Source organism: Stegodyphus dumicola, chromosome 9 (assembly GCF_044657685.1).
Source record: "Stegodyphus dumicola isolate Sdum_Otavi_A_Nest chromosome 9, ASM4465768v1".
NCBI lineage: Eukaryota > Metazoa > Arthropoda > Arachnida > Araneae > Eresidae > Stegodyphus > Stegodyphus dumicola.
The window spans coordinates 42,934,979-42,954,663 of record NC_140776.1 but is presented as its reverse complement, the minus strand read 5'-3'; the positions used below and the strand labels follow the sequence as shown (position 1 = coordinate 42,954,663).

Below are 19,685 nucleotides of genomic sequence, written 5' to 3'. Positions count from 1 at the left end.
GCCTACTGCTGGACTTATGCATTATTGAACTTCTGGACTTAAGTGTCATGATCATATTTCATGGAACAATATAACATGGATTTTTATGCTATGCAATTATGTATTATGATGTAAAATATTTCACATATGTAATACTCAATGTAGTTGTACATATTTTCGAAATTAAAAAATATATACTAAAGAGATGAATAACGATTTTTGATTATTTTTCATACTTCAATAATTCTCTAGAGCAGAAATTCCATTTTCTTTCTAAACGTTTTATAAATTAAAGAGAGATATGCAGGTTGAAATATTTGCGTGTAGGAGACTCGAATAAGTTTTTCAGTTTGAGATATATGCGGGCAGCTGCATATCAAGATAAAACTCTACCTCTAACTTATCTATCGGTATGCGAAAGCTATTTACATAGTGAGAGTACTTTTTCTTTGAGGATATTCTAAGAGAAATTAATTCATTTTTACCTTGTGAATGGAAGCTCCAAGAAATCAAACAATTAGTTCCTTTAATCAAGAGTAAAAACCTTAGATGTGGCTACCGCTGTTAAATTGCATTTCATCAGTACTGGACTCAATTTCAGGTTTAAGAGAAACAGGAAAAAGTTGCTTATCTTTATTTATGTTTAGTACGAAGTCTATAAATTCTCAAACTTTTGAGGTATAGGTTGATTAATTATTTGTATCTAATGCTTGATTAGCAAATTCTGTAGCATAACAAATTCTACACGTCTTTGGAACATAGATCATCGTTATGCCCGGCAAATTTCAAAAATATAATTAACATCTAACAGATTGGGAAAAATACATTCGTCTTCTTACCGTAAAGACTTATCTTAAGTCTTTACGAAGAGTTATTTTAAGTTCTTAGTTATTTTTAAGTAATTAGCTTCAAATATCTCTATAAGGATGTGTTTCCTAAAGTGTAACCAAAGACACGTAAGGATAAAAGAATTTATTGTAGGAAAAAATTAAGAAACATATCGAGATTATAGAATAAAACAACGGATTATATGGCTTATATGGCCTCCTTTAATGGAAGCAGATTGCAGAAATATAATTAACATCTACCAGATCTGGAAAAAGACATTATTGTTCTCGCCTTAAAAACTTGAGCTTCGTTATTTTTAAGTAATTAACTACAAATATTTCTAGGAGGATTTGTTTCCTAAAATGCAGCCAAGAAAACATAAGGATAATTTGTTGTAAGGAAAAATTAAGAAACACATAGAGAATAAAGAATCAAACAACAGATTATATTCCTAGCGGAGGAAATAAAATCATCAAGTAATTAGATGATTATAAAATAAAATGATCCGTTTTTTCCAGGAAGCTCGTGAGGTACAAGACGGTTCAAACAATTAAAACGCTTAGTTGATTTTTCTTGAATGCTAAAAGTGAAATCTTTAAGCAGGCCCCACAGTTCTAAACGATTTGTGTATTCTGTGAAGATAGTCATTTATTTTAGTCGTGGTTGCTGTAAGAGCTTTAACTGTATTTACTATTAAACTGGGCAACTGTAACTGTTCTTTGTAAACAGAATGCAGTTACTAATGTTATATATTTAAAAGAAAAATCTCGCAAACCTTTGCTCAACTTTAGTTTCTTGCGTAGGCACTTTTAGTTTTATGACTTCTTTTCCATTTTTCAATATTTTTTAAATGTAATATCAGATAATTTCCTTTATAAAAATATTTTCTTTCAGAAGGTAATATTTCCCCCACGTGCTTATATTATAAGCTGTTTTCAAAACGTTATGTAAAAATTCTTCAGATAATTTAAGTTCCCAATTCAAAGTATGAAACGTAGCTAGAATAAAAATTTAAAAACTATTTTTCAAACCATTCCTTTTGAAGATCTTGCTATTTGCCTAAAAATATGATCTAAAAAACACGACTAACGTATATACCGGTGTATAACGCGCACATGTATTTTCAAAAAACATTATTTGGTTTTTAGGTATCTTTGCCATATAACGGGTAACCTTTACGAAGAAACTTGAAAGATACATATGCAATGCTCTTATCTTCTGAATTCATTCATTCGAAGATTTTTCCCAGCCTTTCGAAAAATGCTGTATTGAATTGACTAGCCATAAGGAGAGCAGTATATATGGGAAGGAAATGCTTGAAGTAGTAAATAATTCTGTGCAGATTGTCAATTGTATTCAATGCAGCTGTGTACGAGAATGATAATCTAGGATTTCGAGAAGAAGGGAACATAATTTGGGGTAAGAATGTACTTTCGATACGAATGAATTCGGGGAATTAGGAGTCGGATGTTTCTCTTTCCGTAGTCATTTGAAGCCGTAATTTTGAAGTGAACATCGAAGGCTTTAATAAATCACATTTGCTTTATCTCAAATGGAGTTCATCTTGTTTTTTTTTTTTTTTTTTTTTTTTTTTTTTTTTTAAAGTTTCATACCTATTAAACATGGCTTCTGCTAAGTGAAACAAACCCAGTGCAGGTTTCAAGTGCACTTTTATTCAGTTTACGAAAGAAAATGGAAATCTTACTGCAACAAGGATGTTTGGTGTTGGTGAAAACTTCATACGTGAGTGGAAGAAAAATGAAATCACAAATAATATACCAAAGAATATCGTTTATATCACGTTTTTCACAAATAATATACCAAAGAATATCGTAGTATCGCTTTCGCAAAGAAGCAACGAAATGGCTTATTCTAGGAGAAAGTGTTGCGAATTGGGTCCTAGAGAATGGCCTGAGTAAGATAAATTGCAATAAGAAACAGCATACGATTATTTGCCTTCAAATGGGCAGAAAAAAATGCAAAAGAAAATGAAAACTCTAAAGCAACTTTGAGTTGGTGTAGTCGACTTATAGCGCGGAACAATTTTGTTCTATGAGGAAAAAGAAAAGTTTCGCAAAAGCTTCCGAAAGATTTGGCCAACATATTGATAAATTTCCAGGCGAATATTATTCTCCTACTAAGGCAACAATAGTATTTACTATCCCATATTGAAAATATGGATAAAACTCCAGTCATGTTTTTATGATAGAAATAAAGAAATTGATATGAAAAGAACAAAAAGGTTCACATAAAAACAACAGGTCACGTAAACCCTCACTTCACCATAGTGCTTTCCTGCTTAGTTGACGATATAGAATTAAAACACATGGTAATTTTTAAAAGGAAGACGATTTTTGGCGAAATGTAATTTCCCGAATGGTGTTCGCGTAAAAGAATGGAGGGACAAAAGCAGTGAAATTGTGGATAGTAAATATTTGGCAAAAACATCTCGTTGACTTAAAGAATCCAGAAAGTCTTTTAGTTTGGGACATGTTCAGATCCCATCTAACGGATAATATGACAAAATTGATGAAAGAGACATGGCTTACAGACATGGCATTTATTCCAGGCGGCTTAACGCTATTTGTTCAGTCTTTGTATGTATGAATCGATAAGCCGTTCAAAGAAAATTTAAAATAGCAGCGAATACATGGATGTTAGAAATTGGAAAAACATTTACAAATGAGGCCCAAATGCGTTAAGCCAGTCTAGAATTAGCGTGTGGTTGGATAATAAAAGCATGGAATGAAATTAAGCCTGACATAATTGAAAATTCATTTGAAAAATACACTGTATCTAACAATCTATATAGAACAGAAGATTAATATTTATTTATGGATCAAAGTAACAATGATGGTAAAGATGAAACAAAATTCGATGATCTGCTGAAGATATAACCGAAGATATAACTTACATGATGAACTTTTCGTGTTATCCTATAATGAAAACTTTTTAGTTTATAGGGTATGTCATTTCTTTAATAAACAGCTTTTAGTTACATAAATAAAGTCTAAATTTTGCTCATCTTTTCCTTATTTTTAAATCTATCTTTTTTATGTCCGGCATATAACGCGCCCAGTAAATTTTGATCTTATTTTTTTGGATTTAAAACTGCATGAATGTTAGTTAGGATTCTTAAAAATAAGCTCTCATTCCCCATTTATTTATCATTATTTCTGGTACAGTTTTCTTAAGGTAAAAATAAGCTCTCATTCCCCATTTATTTATTTATTTATCATTATTTCTGATACAGTTTTCTTAGGGTAAAAATAAGCTCTCATTCCCCATTTATTTATTTATTTATCATTATTTCTGATACATTTTTCTTAAGGTAAGAATATTATCCTTAGATAAACTCAAATTGTGTTCTAAATGAGAAATTCTTCTCCTGTGCGAAATAACAATCTCCACTGGGTAAAAATGTACTAGAAACTGACTTAAAGCAGAACAATCAAGCCTTAACAAACAGGAGAAAAGATGAAAGATACATTTTTATTATTATAAAAGGCAAAACTTGGCAAACTTAATGGGATCTATAAAACATATATTTTATATTTGTCATTAAACTAAAGAAATTTTTATCATAAAAATAAGGAAACTAGCGCGTTTTAGAAACTTTCATGTAGTTCACTCATTGTATTTGTCGCTGTAGTCTAAAGTATGTCATCGATTTTGAACTTATTTCCTAACAACTATTCAGCTGAAAATATGCATACACGTACACACACACAAATTGTCGGTGACAATAAAATGTGTTGGAGCGATATGCTTTTCAAAATTCTATTATTCATTTATTTTTAAATCTAATGTTGAAACGATATTTCTCACATATCTTCGTTTAACGAAAAACTGTAACCGTCCGAATTTTATTATTTGCACTATTGGAGATAGTAGGAAAAATTTTTTAAATAAAATTTACATGAAATTTATACAATAAATTTCGGTTTTTTTTCGACCATTTGACATAGCAGAACTATTGGAAGCGAAAGATGAATTTTTCATTGTTCAAAAACGATTTTTTAACTGAATACTTTAAGTTACTCTTTGTCATCGTCACTAAGAACATGAAAATAAAATAAGTGAGGAAAACATTTTTACAGAATAAGCTTTTATTTAAACAAAGAAAAGCTAATTCATAAAAACTCATTCTATAAAAACTAATTCATAAAATAATTAATGAACTAAAACAATAAAAATAATTTATCATGTACTTTCATGGGAGTAAAAAGATGAGAATAATTAATTCTCTTTAAAAAATTCATCTACAATTTTATATCACGAAAATTAAAAGCCTGGATAGCGAAATAAATAATTCTATTAACCGAATCTAATGTTAAAAATTATAAGTCATCATATTTATAAGTTTATCAAAGACGCGCCGTGCTTTTCCATTTTATGATATGAAAGTGTAGATGAATTTTGTAAAGAAAGCTTTTTTAAACCCTTAATTCAATGAAACTGTATGATAAATTATTTTCTCGTCTTAATTCATTAATTATTTTGTTAATTTTTTAATAAAAGCCCAATTTATAAACAAAAGGTTTACATTATTTTATTTAAAAGTTCCGTTTATACATTATGCAAAGTTCACGGAAAGAAATCTTTATCAAGGCCTCTTTCTAATATCAAAATTTCTCCTCGATAAACACAAATAAAATAAGAAAAATAACTCTGTTATTTCTAATTATACTAATAAACATCATTTATTTAATTATTTAAAATAATCAATTTCAGTTGAAGAATTCCAGAATCTAGAAATTTCTTATTATTTTAGTAACTAGTTTCGGACTATTATTGACGTGACTCGGTATGTATTCCAATATATGAGTGATTATGCATAATATAAAACGTTTTATGCAGAACAGTGTTTCTAGTGATTTTTACGATCTTCTACAACTCCCCATACATCTAAAGATTACATCAGCATGATGTAAGCATGTTGGTTACATGAACCTTATCAGAGATAGATTAACCCTGTGGGCGGGGCCCGCGTCACCCATATGTCCGCAAGAAGGAGTAGGGACGATCTGGTTTACTTTAACACTGAAACCTATGGCGTTTGTATCACATAATTGTTTTAATTATTAAATGTGATACGTTGTATAAGTGATGAGATTATGAATGTCACAGTTTTTTCAAATAAGATTTAATATATCCTTTAAAGCCCTTTTTACTGCATTTTGCGCATTCTTTTCACGCGTAATTCTTTATAAACATCTTTACTTTGGTAAAACAGTAAACACAAAATTTATGAACTGAAACTTCACGCGTAATTCTTTATAAACACCTTTACTTTGGTAAAACAGTAAACACAAAATTTATGAACTTACTTTTGAGTGCAAGTAAAGTAAAATTAAATAAAAATGATAGTACATGAAGCTTTGAAATAAATAAAGCAGAATTAAACAAGATCTGATAGAATTTTTTAAATTTTATGAGCATTTTCAGGCAGTGGTTTTTAAAATTACTATAACACTACAAGACGATCATTTATTTGATCATATGATCATTAATTATTAACATCATAAGTTGATTATTTATTTTAATAATTCATAAAATTCGGAGCATAATATTTTCTCATTTTAATGAAAATAAATAAATAAATAAATAAAATCTGGAAGCACTCAGATTTTATGTTACGCTCATAGGGACGTTTTTTAACGCATTGTATATTACCTCTATTTACTGAATATCATGTTCTTCACACGTAAACCACACAAAATTCAACAGCAGTATCACAAAATATTTGAAAACAGCATATCTTTAGAATTTTCGCCGTGGAGATAAAAATGTTAGTTTCCGTACAGTGTTGCCATTACTCGCTTTGAACTCGTCGAGTTTCTTACTCAAAAATTCGTTAAAGTTTTACAAAATATGAAATGGATTCAAACAAATTCGAAATTTGGCTGTTCGAGTGGAGGATTACGTTATTTAAAATTTGATGGCTCTAGATACCATTGTTTTTTAACAGTGCGAGAAACATTCATGTATTCATGCAGATTATTCATTATTAAATTTCTTTAAATATAACACAAGGCGATAATATTTGGTGGCAAAAATTTGCAAAATGAAACGGACGTTTATAATGAAACAGCACAAAATGCCGTGTCGAAACTAATAGCCTTTCTGGGCTGAGGCTTTCTTATAAGGTCCATGGTTAGTTACATCAGCATGTTGTAACAAGATTGTCTTCAAGATAGCCGAAACTTTATGAAACAAAACTGTTAACCTGCCTTAGGTAACTTTCTATATAATCTTGATCTGATTCGAAATTTACAACGGAATTTTCTTTTTCTTTTTCTCAGTTGCCTTCTGTTTATTTCCTTGTAAATATTTTCGCAGTTCTTGAGTTCGTGCCATTTTTAGGGTTATCTGAATCGGCCATTCTTATTAATTTGATTGTTCGGATTCTTTTCTAACTGCACAGAATTTATGCTGATCAATTTCAAAACGTGAGCACATGAAAATTTTAATAACAGCAATATTTGTTGTAGGAGGATTTTTTTTAATCCATTTTGCAATAAAAGCGAAAAAAGTAAACATTTTGTATTTAACAGAATTTTGTTTCTGAATTTATATACGATGTTTTTCCAAATAATTTCCATGTTCTTTTAAACATCTATCGTAATGAACAAAACGTTTTGGGATACCTTCCTCACAGAACTCTGCCGCCAGTGATAATAGCCATTTTTTTACAGTCGTTTTTACTTCTCCGTCAGTATCTTGTCCTTCATTGAACAATTCACCTATTTTTGTACTTTATTGTCACCGTATACTTCACATGTCTGGCGTTTAAGAGTCTGCGCGCACTTTTATTTCTGTTATTTCTGCATACGGGGCCAAATTTTAAGTGGTATTCACAAACAGATGCTACTTGAAACAAATAACACTCTTATTTAAGCAACCGAGTTTATTGCTCGTTTGGATGTCAAAGCATCTATGCTTTGCTTAAACATTTGGACAACCCGCTTCATATAAGTCCAACAGCGCAAAAATACATACTAGGTGATAGATAGATCAAGAGATTTAGTAGGTGAGGGAGACTGAGAGGATATGAATGAAGTACCCGTTTCTTGTTCCCCTTTCTTGATCCCTTGATACCCGTTTCTTGTTCCATTTTTTCCAGAAAATTAACAGTAGATCTTTAAGATGTCGCTGCTTGTTTTGTCTTGATGCAGTTCTACTGTTTAATCACACTGCATGTAAAGAAAGGTATTTCATATTTGAAAATTGAGTATAAAATATGCTTTTGGTAATATGTAGAGTTTATCTTAACATTTTTCTCCGCTCTCTTTATTTTTAATTTGCCGTTATATGCAAAACCGGCAACAATCATAAATCCCTTAGAAAAGCTTTCTTTAGATTAATTGAACCCTGTTTTAAGATTTTTTTCTTCTCTTTGATCATAATAGATGGATACCTTTTTATTGCATTCGTTTAAGTACACCCAAATTTCGTCTACTGTGACAACATAATTCCATCTTGTCCAGTTAAATGTTTCCCATAAAGAATTCTGGAACGCGTTCTGTGTACGGCGATATGTCGTGGAGAATGACGATGCACATTATGTCTTTTCGCCTTTTTAAGATTCAAATTAGCATTAATCACTTTGTTTACAGTTGAGACTAAACATTTTAACGATTTTGCAATTGTCCTTTGACTTAACGGATTTTCTTTTAACGTTAAAGAGTAGCCATTCGAAGCATTCCGTGTTTTCCTTGCATATATATTTGGAACAATTCTAACACTTGAAGCTAAATTTTGACTTTTTTCCCTTCGTTGTTGACAACTTTATCTATTGTAGCTTCGAATGACATGAAAATGTTGTTGACAACTTTATCTATTGTAGCTTTTCGTAGATATCGAAATGCCGTGAATTTCATAACGTTTTTAATAACTAGATATTAGTAATTTTCTTCGGAAAGAACATGCACATAGCCTTCAATCCATTGCTTCTTTAAAAGCGACATTTAGCATGAACACAAAATTGTGAAGTAACAGACGATAAGTTATACTCTCAAAAATATAGTTGCAGTTAAAAAAATTCCAAGCGGAAGATGTTTTTTTACTGCGAAGAAAATTTGTCTAAAAAATGTGCAAACAGCCTCTGTAAACAACTATAAAGATGTAAGTATAAATTACAGTATTCAAAATAGTTATAAAGATATAAGCAGAAATTACAGCATTAGTTTATTTTTACATTTTATTTTTCACTATCTGTATTGTGAAAACTCTTAAGAGCATAAATTCTCAAGATTCAGCAACTATACGAAACAGAAAAAAAAAAGAAAAGAAAAAGAAAAAGAAAGAAAGAAAGAAAAGGACACGTTCACTACAACGCGAAAATTATATCTTGCTTCCCTAATTATGATATCCGGAGTTGTTTCCTTAATTAATAATTTTGTTTTATTAGGAAGCCCATATGAAAGAAGTACAGCTTTGATTAGCAAATGTGATAGGAATCTCTTACCCTGCAAACGAATCCCTGTTAACCTTAAAATTTTCATGAAGATTTCAGAAACTCTCAAACTTCCTTCAATACTGTAACGCAGATTTTTCTAAAATATTAAAGCCGAACGTGGTACATCACGAATTTTTCGCCTGATTATTTTCTAAGAAATATATTGAGATTTATTGTTTTCTTGAGATAGATTAGCAGTAAGAACTTGAAAGGATTTTCATTTTGCAAAATTACCAGCAATCACCATAGTTAGAGTGTCACTAATCATAAACATTACCGTATATCACCGTAGTTATTGATTTCTTAATAATCGAAGTAAGCATATTATTCATCTTAATGCTACGTGGTAATCATTAAAAAGGACTGGGAAATTTTTACAAATGCAGTCTAAAATTCAATAATTTATGAGGCTCATAAATTAAAAGCCATGTATTCTTATAACTTCTAATTTATCTCATTTGATATTTTACCTAAATTTCAGTTTTAAAACAGATATCAATTGAAAAATAAATGTAAATAATGTTTATATAATTATTTACATAATTATATGAAGGAAGATAAATAATTTAATAAAATGCGCTTAGAAGATTAAGTTATTGTTGGATTTAAACTGAAAAGTAAATAAAAAATACGTAACCCACTTCGATTGCATATTTCAGTGAAAAATTACTATTTCCGATCTTTACCTTAAAAGTTTGATTAAAACGCTTAAGCTTGTACAGAACAGAAATGCGTTAGAAAATAACTTGATTTCTGTTATTTTGAATTAGAATAAAACTACTTCATTATTCTATTGCAATTTAAAAAGTTTAGATGTGTCATAAACATATTTAAATTCTATAAAAGGCTGTAAGTACTATGCATTGGCTATAAGTACTTAAAAGTAAATAATGAATAAAAGTAGATGTCTTTAAAATGCAATTTGTTTAAGTGAAAAGGTGATTTCTTCTTTTTTGCATTTACACAAATGCAATACTTTGAGGTATTTTATGATGATAAATAGCATATTCTAAATGACAGTCCTCATCCTTGGTAGAACAAAAAATTAACCTGTAAATCTTTTTAACCCATTTTGCTTATCATATTGCAAAGAATGTTGAATACATGCGTACATCGTTGCTTTTTAATTTATAGTTTATCAAGATTCACAGCACAGAGAAAGTTTTGCTTTTATTTTTAACGCTTTGGTTTCAAAGAGATAATACTTGATATATTATCTTCTCCTGAGCTGATATTTCATTTATTGTGTTATTGGCACGGCGAAAACGGTTAGATACTTTTATCTGAAGCCTTGAAAAATACCAAGCGCATTTACTGCAAGAATCAAATTTTGTTTTTAGTAAAAATAATATCTTTTTACCAGAACTTCTTTAAGCAAACTTATGTATTATTTTTAAATTAAACAAATGATCATTTTTAATATTAGCAATATTTTTTAAAGAAATATCGTACCGTTTTTATGTAACAGATATAATCAACAATTATTTTAATTTATTATATTTTCTTATAGAACGTAAAATAATCTGAACGAAGTGTTGCTTTGATAAGCTATTTTAGATTGCTGAAAACGAGTAATTTATCCTTGTAATCACTATAGAATCAACAGCTGTGAACCTAGTTATTATCACTAGTTATGAATTAGAAATAACAGGATCAGAATTATTAAGATTAAAATGCTGGTGCACATTGTCCCAGTCTGGAAGTACTGAATTCGGAAGAAACAGAATCGTTATCTGAAAGTGTTTCATGTCAGATGAGGGCAAAATAGAATGAAATAAGATCAGAAGCGTTCTCTCACTAAACTGAATCGGTTTCTTTTATGATATACCATTCACTACAATAAGCTTGATGAATAAGTTTGGGAGTCGGGAATGAATCAAGATCGATGTGAGAGAATGGAGCGAAAAACGGAAAGAATCAAATCAGCAGTGGAATCAGAAGAATCCACTCAATCGGATCGCTGATTCCCTAAACTGATTGCTTTCAACTGTAGTATTGAAATTCCCTAGAATCTACTTTCAGCACAGAACTAACAATAAAATTCTAAACCCAAAGAATGTTCAAAAAGCTGGAAAATAATCAAAATTAAACTCGCATTTAAGATGCGAGGATAACATTCTTTTCTCGCCTTGAATTGCAATTGAACATTCCTGGCTCGTTTCCAACAAGTACTCTCCGTATCGCGCTTTTTCTTTTGACGAATCAACATACGCTCGCTCAGAAACTTGATTTGGTTCTTTCAATCAGTTCACGAATGAACAGCACATCTTTTCAGGCCACATTGCTAGAAATATATTTAAGAAACTATAATTATTTGAGTACATCTATGTAATTTGAGAGAAATTTAAGATATCCGTAAGTAATTCTGTAACCTCACTGTAATATTCTATAAAATAATAGTTCAACTTAGCCTATTTTAATCCTAAGTTTTTGTATATGAGATTTATCAGCTTTCTGAAGCCAGAAAATGCAATATACAGGCTGTTTCATAGATCATGGGACAAACTTGGAGGGGTGGTGCAGCGTACTAAAATATGCATTTTTTGTATAGGAATGTAGGGTCTAAAGGGATGGTTTAAGGCAGGAAGGCAAAAAAACGAGAGAAAAATGTGTTTATGTGATGAGAAATGTGTTTATGTGGAGGAAAATGTGTTTATGTGTGAGAGGAAAATGTGTTAATCAACGCAAAGTGCTTCTTTGCAGCAATACAGTATTCACAATAAATGTTCAAAAAAGGGAACAGTAACAGTAATAGGGACTACAACTGTCACTGGCTGGCAGTGCAGCAGTAGAGGGCGGTAGTGAGCAGGACAAACCACGATCCGATGCATCAGAAGATCATTCGCAACTCTGATGTCGAGCGTGGTGGGTGAGTTAACGCACAGAGAGAAAGCTGATATGCATCTCATGTATTGGGAACGACAGAGCAGCGCTACGGTTGCACCAGGAACGGTTTGCGAACAGGTGTATGCCGAAGCACACAACGTGCGAGAGGTTGCATCGGTCTCTGGGTGAAAACGAGTCATTTGAAGCCACCTCTGACACTAGGAGTGGAAGAAGATGTGCACAACCTCGCATGAAGAATCCATCTTGAACATTGTGCATGAATCCTCTCAGACAAATACAAGATCTATTGCACGTCGTCTGCAGCTGAGTCATTCCACCGTTTGGAGAGTATTGCACGAAAATGGTTTGCACCCATACCATTTGCAGAGAGTCCAAGCCTTGCAAGAGACAGATTACCCTCTTCGAGTTCATTTCTGTCATCGGTTCTTGCAGCAGTGGGCAGCTCAGGAGGATTTCCCATCGGATGTGCTATTAACGGAAGAGACAACTTTCTCACAGGACAGCATCTTCAACAGACACAACATGCACATGTGGCAACTCATAATCCACACGGCAAACGTCCACATGCATTCCAAACCCGCTTCTCCGGGAATGTGTGGGCGGGTATTGGTAACGGCTACCTCATAGGCCCATACCTCTTACCTGCACGTACAAATGGCTTATGTTATCATATTTTTCTGCAAGATGTGCGACCGGAATTGCTGCAGGATGTTCCGGCTGTCTTTTCTGATCGCATATGGTGCACCAGCCCATAACCACGTGTGGGTATGCAATTACTTGGATGGGACATTTCCGGGCCGTGGTGGACCCCGTTCGCCAGATTTATCCAACTTGGATTTTTTTATGGGGCCATCTGAAGAGCATCTTTTACGAGACTCCCGTTGACTCACTGGAGGACCTCGTTGCACGACTATCCATTGCGGCTGCAAGCGTGCGCGAAATTCCTGTCGTTTTTCAAAATATTCGTCAATCCCTTCTGAGACGTTACCAAGCATCTACTACTGCTGGTGGTCGCAATTTTGAACACTTATTGTGAATACTGTATTTCTATAAAGAAGCGCTTTGCGTTGATTTTGCTCATAAACACATTTTCCTCTCGTGTCGTTTTTTTGCGTTCCTGCCTTAACCCGTCACTTAAGTCCCTACATTCCTATAAAAAAAAATGCATGTTTTAGTACGCTCCACCACCCCTCCAAGTTTGTCCCATGATCTATGAAACACCCTGTATACGAGACTTATCATTTGCTGCAGCATTGCATAAACTAAATATTTTTTTTTTTTTAAATTTCTAAAGCTGCTGCAAAAATCTAATGAGAAGAAAACTTCTAATTAAAAATTTCAGCAAGGATTGTTTAAGTAAATGAATTCAATATCTCAAGCACAAAGCGTTTGTTTTTAGTGTGTAAGCTAATATCCATCAATGCAAAATTTAAGTGCACCTTTTTTATGTCAAATTCGATTCACCTTTTTTAAGTCAAATTTGGTATGTTACCACTTGCTAACTGTGGTCTAATTAATATGTTTTAGCAAAATGAGGCTAAAGTGTTTTAATTAGACAGTTAACACATTGCAAGGCATTTCTTCCATCAAAACAGCCATTCCCATTGTGAAAGAACAATGGATTTTGTTAAAGTGGGTCGATTTCGACAACTTGACAAGTGTTTGAATGCTTTTGATTTTTTAGCAAATGCCTAGCATGGCTGATGTCTACCAAGTTTCAACTGTATAGGCAATGTGTTTATATACGTTTTTAAAATATTAAGAAATGCTTCAAATGTAGAGGGATTCCGGCTTTTTATATAAACCTCCTTTGATTTTTAAACAATTTTTAGAAATGTTAATTATTCTGAATCGAATTTTATAATATTTGTAATAACATTCGAATTTATACTTCATTACGTAGATATGGAAATCACACAAAATTTCATTAATAGTGTGTTCACAAAATATTTCTCTTTTTAAGTTATGTAACATTTTAGTGGGTTAAAAATACATTTATTTGTATTAAAAATAATAATGAAGCAAACTTTTATAAAAAAAAATATTAGTTGGATTGCATTCATTAAATGTTTTACAAATTACATCAGTTAACTATATCACTAAACAATAAAGGTAAAAATTATTAAGAGACACGTTTATTGTTTTCTGTTTTTCAGTTTGTTATAAATAACATTATGTGAAAGATAAAGAAAAGATCTTACTTTATTAAACCTGGAACTTATATTATACTACTTACTCTTGGAAAACTGGCTATTTGCCAAGCTGCGCGGAAGACAAACTAAGGAATTTATATCTAGAAACATGGCTTTACCTGACAGGTTGTGTCAGTGATAAATGTTTTTGTGTCATAATAATATAACGCAATGTACTGTACCAAAAAAAATTAATAAAGATTTTTTTTTAAAAAAAAAAAGAAATTCTGAAAGGATTCCAATTTTAAAGATGCACCAGAGGTTTTGTTAAGTCAAGAAGAAAATCATAAAATTTTCAAAACCAGTATACGTTTAGAATTCCCGATAGAGTTCAGTGTTCCATTATTTTATAAGGTATTTCTCCCGCCTTCTTAGCATGCCTTCGTGGTGTAATGGTCAGCACGCTCGGCGCGTAGTCGAGAGGTTCGAGTTCCGGCGAGGGCACTGCACATTTTTCATGTCTCCTGCTTCGAAATAACCTAATACCTTTACAATTTTTTCCAATCTTTTCTTAGTTCATCACATGAATATTCAATTTTCTTTGCAAGGTGAATTACACAATTTGTTTGTCATTTTAACTTTATTTACGATATTAAACATCACTTTCATAGTACTTAGGCCAAGTGAAATTCAAGAGTAAGAAAGCACAAAATATTTAATTTTTTTTTAATTTTATTTTTAGAATTCCGGATAGAATGTTATGTGCTGCCATACATTTTTTAATAGATGTATTCACTGTGTTATTTCTTTAAAAAAGAGAACACATGGAGATAACATTTGGTAGCAACATTTGTTGCTTGTTTTTACATACACCTTTTGCATATTGTTATGTTATTTCTTTAAAAATAATACAAGGCTATAATATTTGTTGGCAACATTCTATTATTCGAAGAATGATTCGGACACAAATGTGTAACGACGTAAAAGTGAAACAACTAAAAAACAAAGGTCGTGACTAATAGACATCTGGCACTGAAAGAAGAAGGGGGGATATTAAGCCAGATGTTTCTAACGTCAAAACAGGATATGATGGAAATCTCAAATATCAGATTTCAATCAATAACTCATAGTTCAATAATTTACTTAATGCTGATTGTTAAGTTTAAATGTAAAGTCTGCTTAGAAAATATTATTTAAGTGATTTAGTTTAAGCCGTTTGATTAAAAAATAGTTTGAAGATATTCCGAAACTTAAACAACCGGTCCCACTGTTATTTTATTTTTAATTTTAACTGCTTAAACAACGCTCCCACTGCATTTCGTTACACTTGAATGTTTATAGCTAGTAATTCCTGAATGTTGGCTAATTATAATTAGAAGAATATTAATTCATTGTTAAGGCTCAAGACAGTGCAATAACTGCCCTGTGTTGTATCAGAAAATGGTAACCAACACTTATATTTTCTCGCTTTTAAAAGTAGAAAATACAGGCTTCTTATGTTTAAACTACTGCATAGTAATTACTTAATTAAGAGTTACATCTACTATATTCCTAAGATCAGCATTTGATTATATTGATGCTTACAATATTACAATATTCTTGGGATCACCTACAATATTCCTAAGCCCAATTCGTCCATTTCTTTAAATATTGATCCTGTGTGCTACTTTTGAGAAATAAAGGCAAAAATAGCTCATAAGGTCTACTGAAAATCACATTTCATTAAAAACCAAAAGAAACCACAAATTAGCTATTGATCGAGGCCTTGAGAACTTCCTTTGGTTTGCTTTTGACTTTACCGACTATTATATCGACATCGACTTTACCGACTATTATATTTGATATGGCAACTTTCAAACACCAGGCTAATAGGAAAAAATCTAACAGTCTTCTAAAAGCTAACTTTTAAAATTCTTAAGGATTTAAGTAAAAAAATATGAAAATTTCAGAGGCTTAAAGAACTGAAACTATTAAGAATATACAGCAAATCGATTTTATAAGAAGTTCATGCTTTGTTTTCATAGCTGAAACATGTATTAAAAAATGCGAAATTTTAGCACCAAAATCTTTCAGGCTTTCTAACAAACATTTTTGAGCTATTTCAATTACAAACGTGAGAAAGTTTTTACGCCTTATATATGCAGACCATATTATTAAGTACAGTTCTTATTAATATTAAACACATATTATCCTTCATTGAAAATAAACTGATGCCGTTAAATAACAATTACACTCTGTTACTGATATTACCAAGTTATAAGATTGCTGCAATGTAAGCAATGCAAATATGATATTTAAATTAGCAGCCTCAGCAAATTAAATAAATATATACATACAGTGTATTTTGGAAAGATGCCTACATATTTTATTTCTTTAAATACTGATCCTAAGAATATAAGAAAACTTGCAGTTACAAAGTTTCTTAAAATAAGGTAAAAAATCGCATAAAAAGTGATCATTACTTGAGTAAGAGGATTTTGTAGGTACAAAATCAAATTTTCATACGGTCCTCATGAAGAAAATTAGTCTAGTTATTAGAATGTGTTTCATACTTTAGCAAGTTAAATGCAGAACTTTCCTTACCTATGAATCCCAAGTTATTAATTTAAGTTAATATACCAAGCACTTTTAATAGTAATTCAACTCTTTGCTTTACACAAAAAATTCTTATGTGGACACCACTGACTTCCTTGTACGGCTTATTAAATTATACACATTTTTTGCTGTATTTCATTTAAATTTATTTCCTCAAGTTTCATTAAAGATACATTTCTCATTCAATAAATTATTCAGTTCTCACGTCATGGCAAAGCAAAACTACATAAAACCTCAAAACACCTTCACTATAAATTGTCAAATACACAAAAACATAAAACACCAAATATAGTTAAAAACTTTAAAAAAACAATTTTTTCAGTTTGCAAAAAAAAAAAAAAAAAAAAAAAATAGAGCTTCTACCCAAAAGCAAGCCAGCGGGCAAGAAGACAGATTTTTCGGTGCAATTTTAGTCCCATTCGGCAAAAAAACAGTGAAGTTGGTGCACAAACTGACTTTCTACTCGCTATTCTACTAACAGTTCTAAATGTAAACGGCAGCTTCGTTAGGCTTTGTACCACTTAAACAACTTTTAAATAAATTTAAAAGTTGTTTAAGTGGTTAAGTCAAACAATAAAAATCAGCGTTATATTTCAAATTTGAAAATATAACGCTGATATTTTTTGTTTGACTTCTAAATTAATATTTGTTCGGCGTGTTATTGTATCTTAACTTTTAAATTATTGATAATTCTATAAATATTACGTACAGATTAACTAAAGGCATAAAAACCTTAACCGGAACATAACAACATAATTCAATCACGCTTAAAGGAAAAAAGGTATATTTGAGCAACATATGAGAACACAAAAAATGAGCTCAATGAGCCGGGTAACAGTGTGAGTATATATGCATATTTATGTATGTTTGTTGCTGCCGACTGTAATTAAAGAGAGAGGGGCACAACTAAATGTTATAGCTGTCACATACACAAATTTTCAACGTACAGAGGTTATTCTTTTTTGAGTTAGGCGAGATACGTACGCGTCACGAAAAAAATCTCTTTGGAATCCCTTTTGGGAAAAACGTTCTTTATTCTGTCCGCACGTGCAAATGTGACGCAAAAAAAAAAAAAAAAAAAAAAAAAAAAAAAACGGTTTAAATGGATTCGAGAACTATCAAAATGGATATTTTCGTTGAAACATGATACCTGAAATTTTTGGCGATTTCATTCCGTCCTTTACTTCGTACAAGAAAGTAAAAATTATATTGAAGTATGCAAAAAAAAATTACAAAAAGTAATATTAAAAAAATTAAGGTAGATTAAAAAAAAGTTAGATATCATATATACAAGGTCCTTCCAGCTCTAACGCTGATTTTGCTTTCATAAAATTCTAGACTGCTTTAGAGAACTGAAAGTACATTTCTTCAACTTTGTAACTGTAAATATATATCTAGGAATAACATTCAAAAAAATAAAGTCTAAGAGCGCAATTTGTTAATATGCTACGCATAAAATAGTCCAGTATCTCTGTAAAATAGAAGCACTTTCATTATGTGAACTCTGAAGTATTTCATTTTACTTCGACAGAAATTATATTATTAATAGAATGCATACATTTAAAACATGTAATTTTTAAGGAACTTCATATTTCACGTACCTGCTCTTTTTTCCTACTCTTTCAGCCTCAGTGGTTAGAGTTGTCCAGACCTGTTGCTTTGTTGTTTCTTCCGGATCTTCAGAATTTCCAACACCATCATTATTATGGTCGTCCAGTGGCTCACAAGCTACCGAATTACATAAAAAATTTGAAAATCCGCGTGAAAAATCTGCAAAACTAATCCTTCCGTCTCTATCAAGATCTAAATCATCAAATATCAAATCCGCATCCTCTTGCGAGATATTCAAGCGATTACATAAGTCCCTGAATGCTTCTTTGTCGACAGAACTAGTTCCTTCAGGATCACAGGACTTAAAGAAATTCTGCAGTTGAACTGACATAACTGGTTGTAAAGCAAAAGTTATGAAACAGTGCTCGTCAGTTTCCAAATAATCCAAGCGATTTACAGAAAAATGCTCGATGTATATTTAAAGAACATCATTTCCCATTTCTAAGCTGCTTTTAATAACTGTATTCTCGCCAACTAAAAGAATATTTAATTGTACGTAGAAAACGTATACTTTCGTATAGTTTTCTTCAATGTATAACTTTTTTCCTTCAGTTGGAGATGTCACATAAAATGCGTTATCATTCACACAAGGCACAATTTTCCAATAAATCCAATTTTGTGAATATTAATTGCATATGGGCAGGTACTCTTCTCTGCAACGAATACATTCATCAGTTGGGAATAAATTCGGATAAAATATTTTAATGTATTTTAATGCGATCTAAGAGTGTGTTATCCAGCACTTCGCATCAAAACAAGATTTCTCCAAAACATTTTTTTCGTTTTATATATCCTGACAGCGAATTTTCTTAAGAAAGCACGAAAACTTCCCACTATTCTTTTAGGCTGTAATATTTTGATTGGATCAGAAACCGCTTATACACATTATTATCTTTCTAGCAAACATATTAGCATATTGCCAGAAGGAGCATCTCCAAAGACTGGCATATTTTCCAAATGCCCTTTGAAACAGCAGCGGTTGCTTATCGGTGCAGTGTCATCCTTAACAAACAAAGGCAGACGCGCTTGCGTAAACTATGCATGTGCTATTGGCGTTGATTCCCTTGTGTATCTTTCGCAGCTGTTGGATGATGCGCACCCAACTTGGATAGGTAGGTCAACATAACCACCTGCCGTCGTTAAAACAGGTAGGTGGATGACTACTGTGACATTTCATTCAATTCGCTTCTGCAGAATGGGAACGGTAAATTCTTTCACTTTTTACAGTAAAA

At 31.5% G+C, this 19,685-nt stretch overlaps 1 protein-coding gene across 2 annotated transcripts in view; it reads right to left on the bottom strand.

Moving 5' to 3' along the window:
• LOC118185978 (ras and EF-hand domain-containing protein-like) overlaps positions 1-19,485 on the bottom strand; it is an 87,188-nt gene extending 67,703 nt beyond the window's left edge. Inside the window, exon 1 of one of the 2 annotated variants that reach the window (XM_085823382.1) lies at positions 18,444-19,485. In XM_085823382.1, coding sequence (XP_085679508.1) covers positions 18,444-18,784 — 341 coding nt within the window. In that variant the 5' untranslated portion in view covers positions 18,785-19,485. The remainder of the gene's footprint in view (positions 1-18,443) is intronic. The other variant, XM_085823383.1, reaches the window with a different exon arrangement.
• Positions 19,486-19,685: the final 200 nt, after the last annotated feature.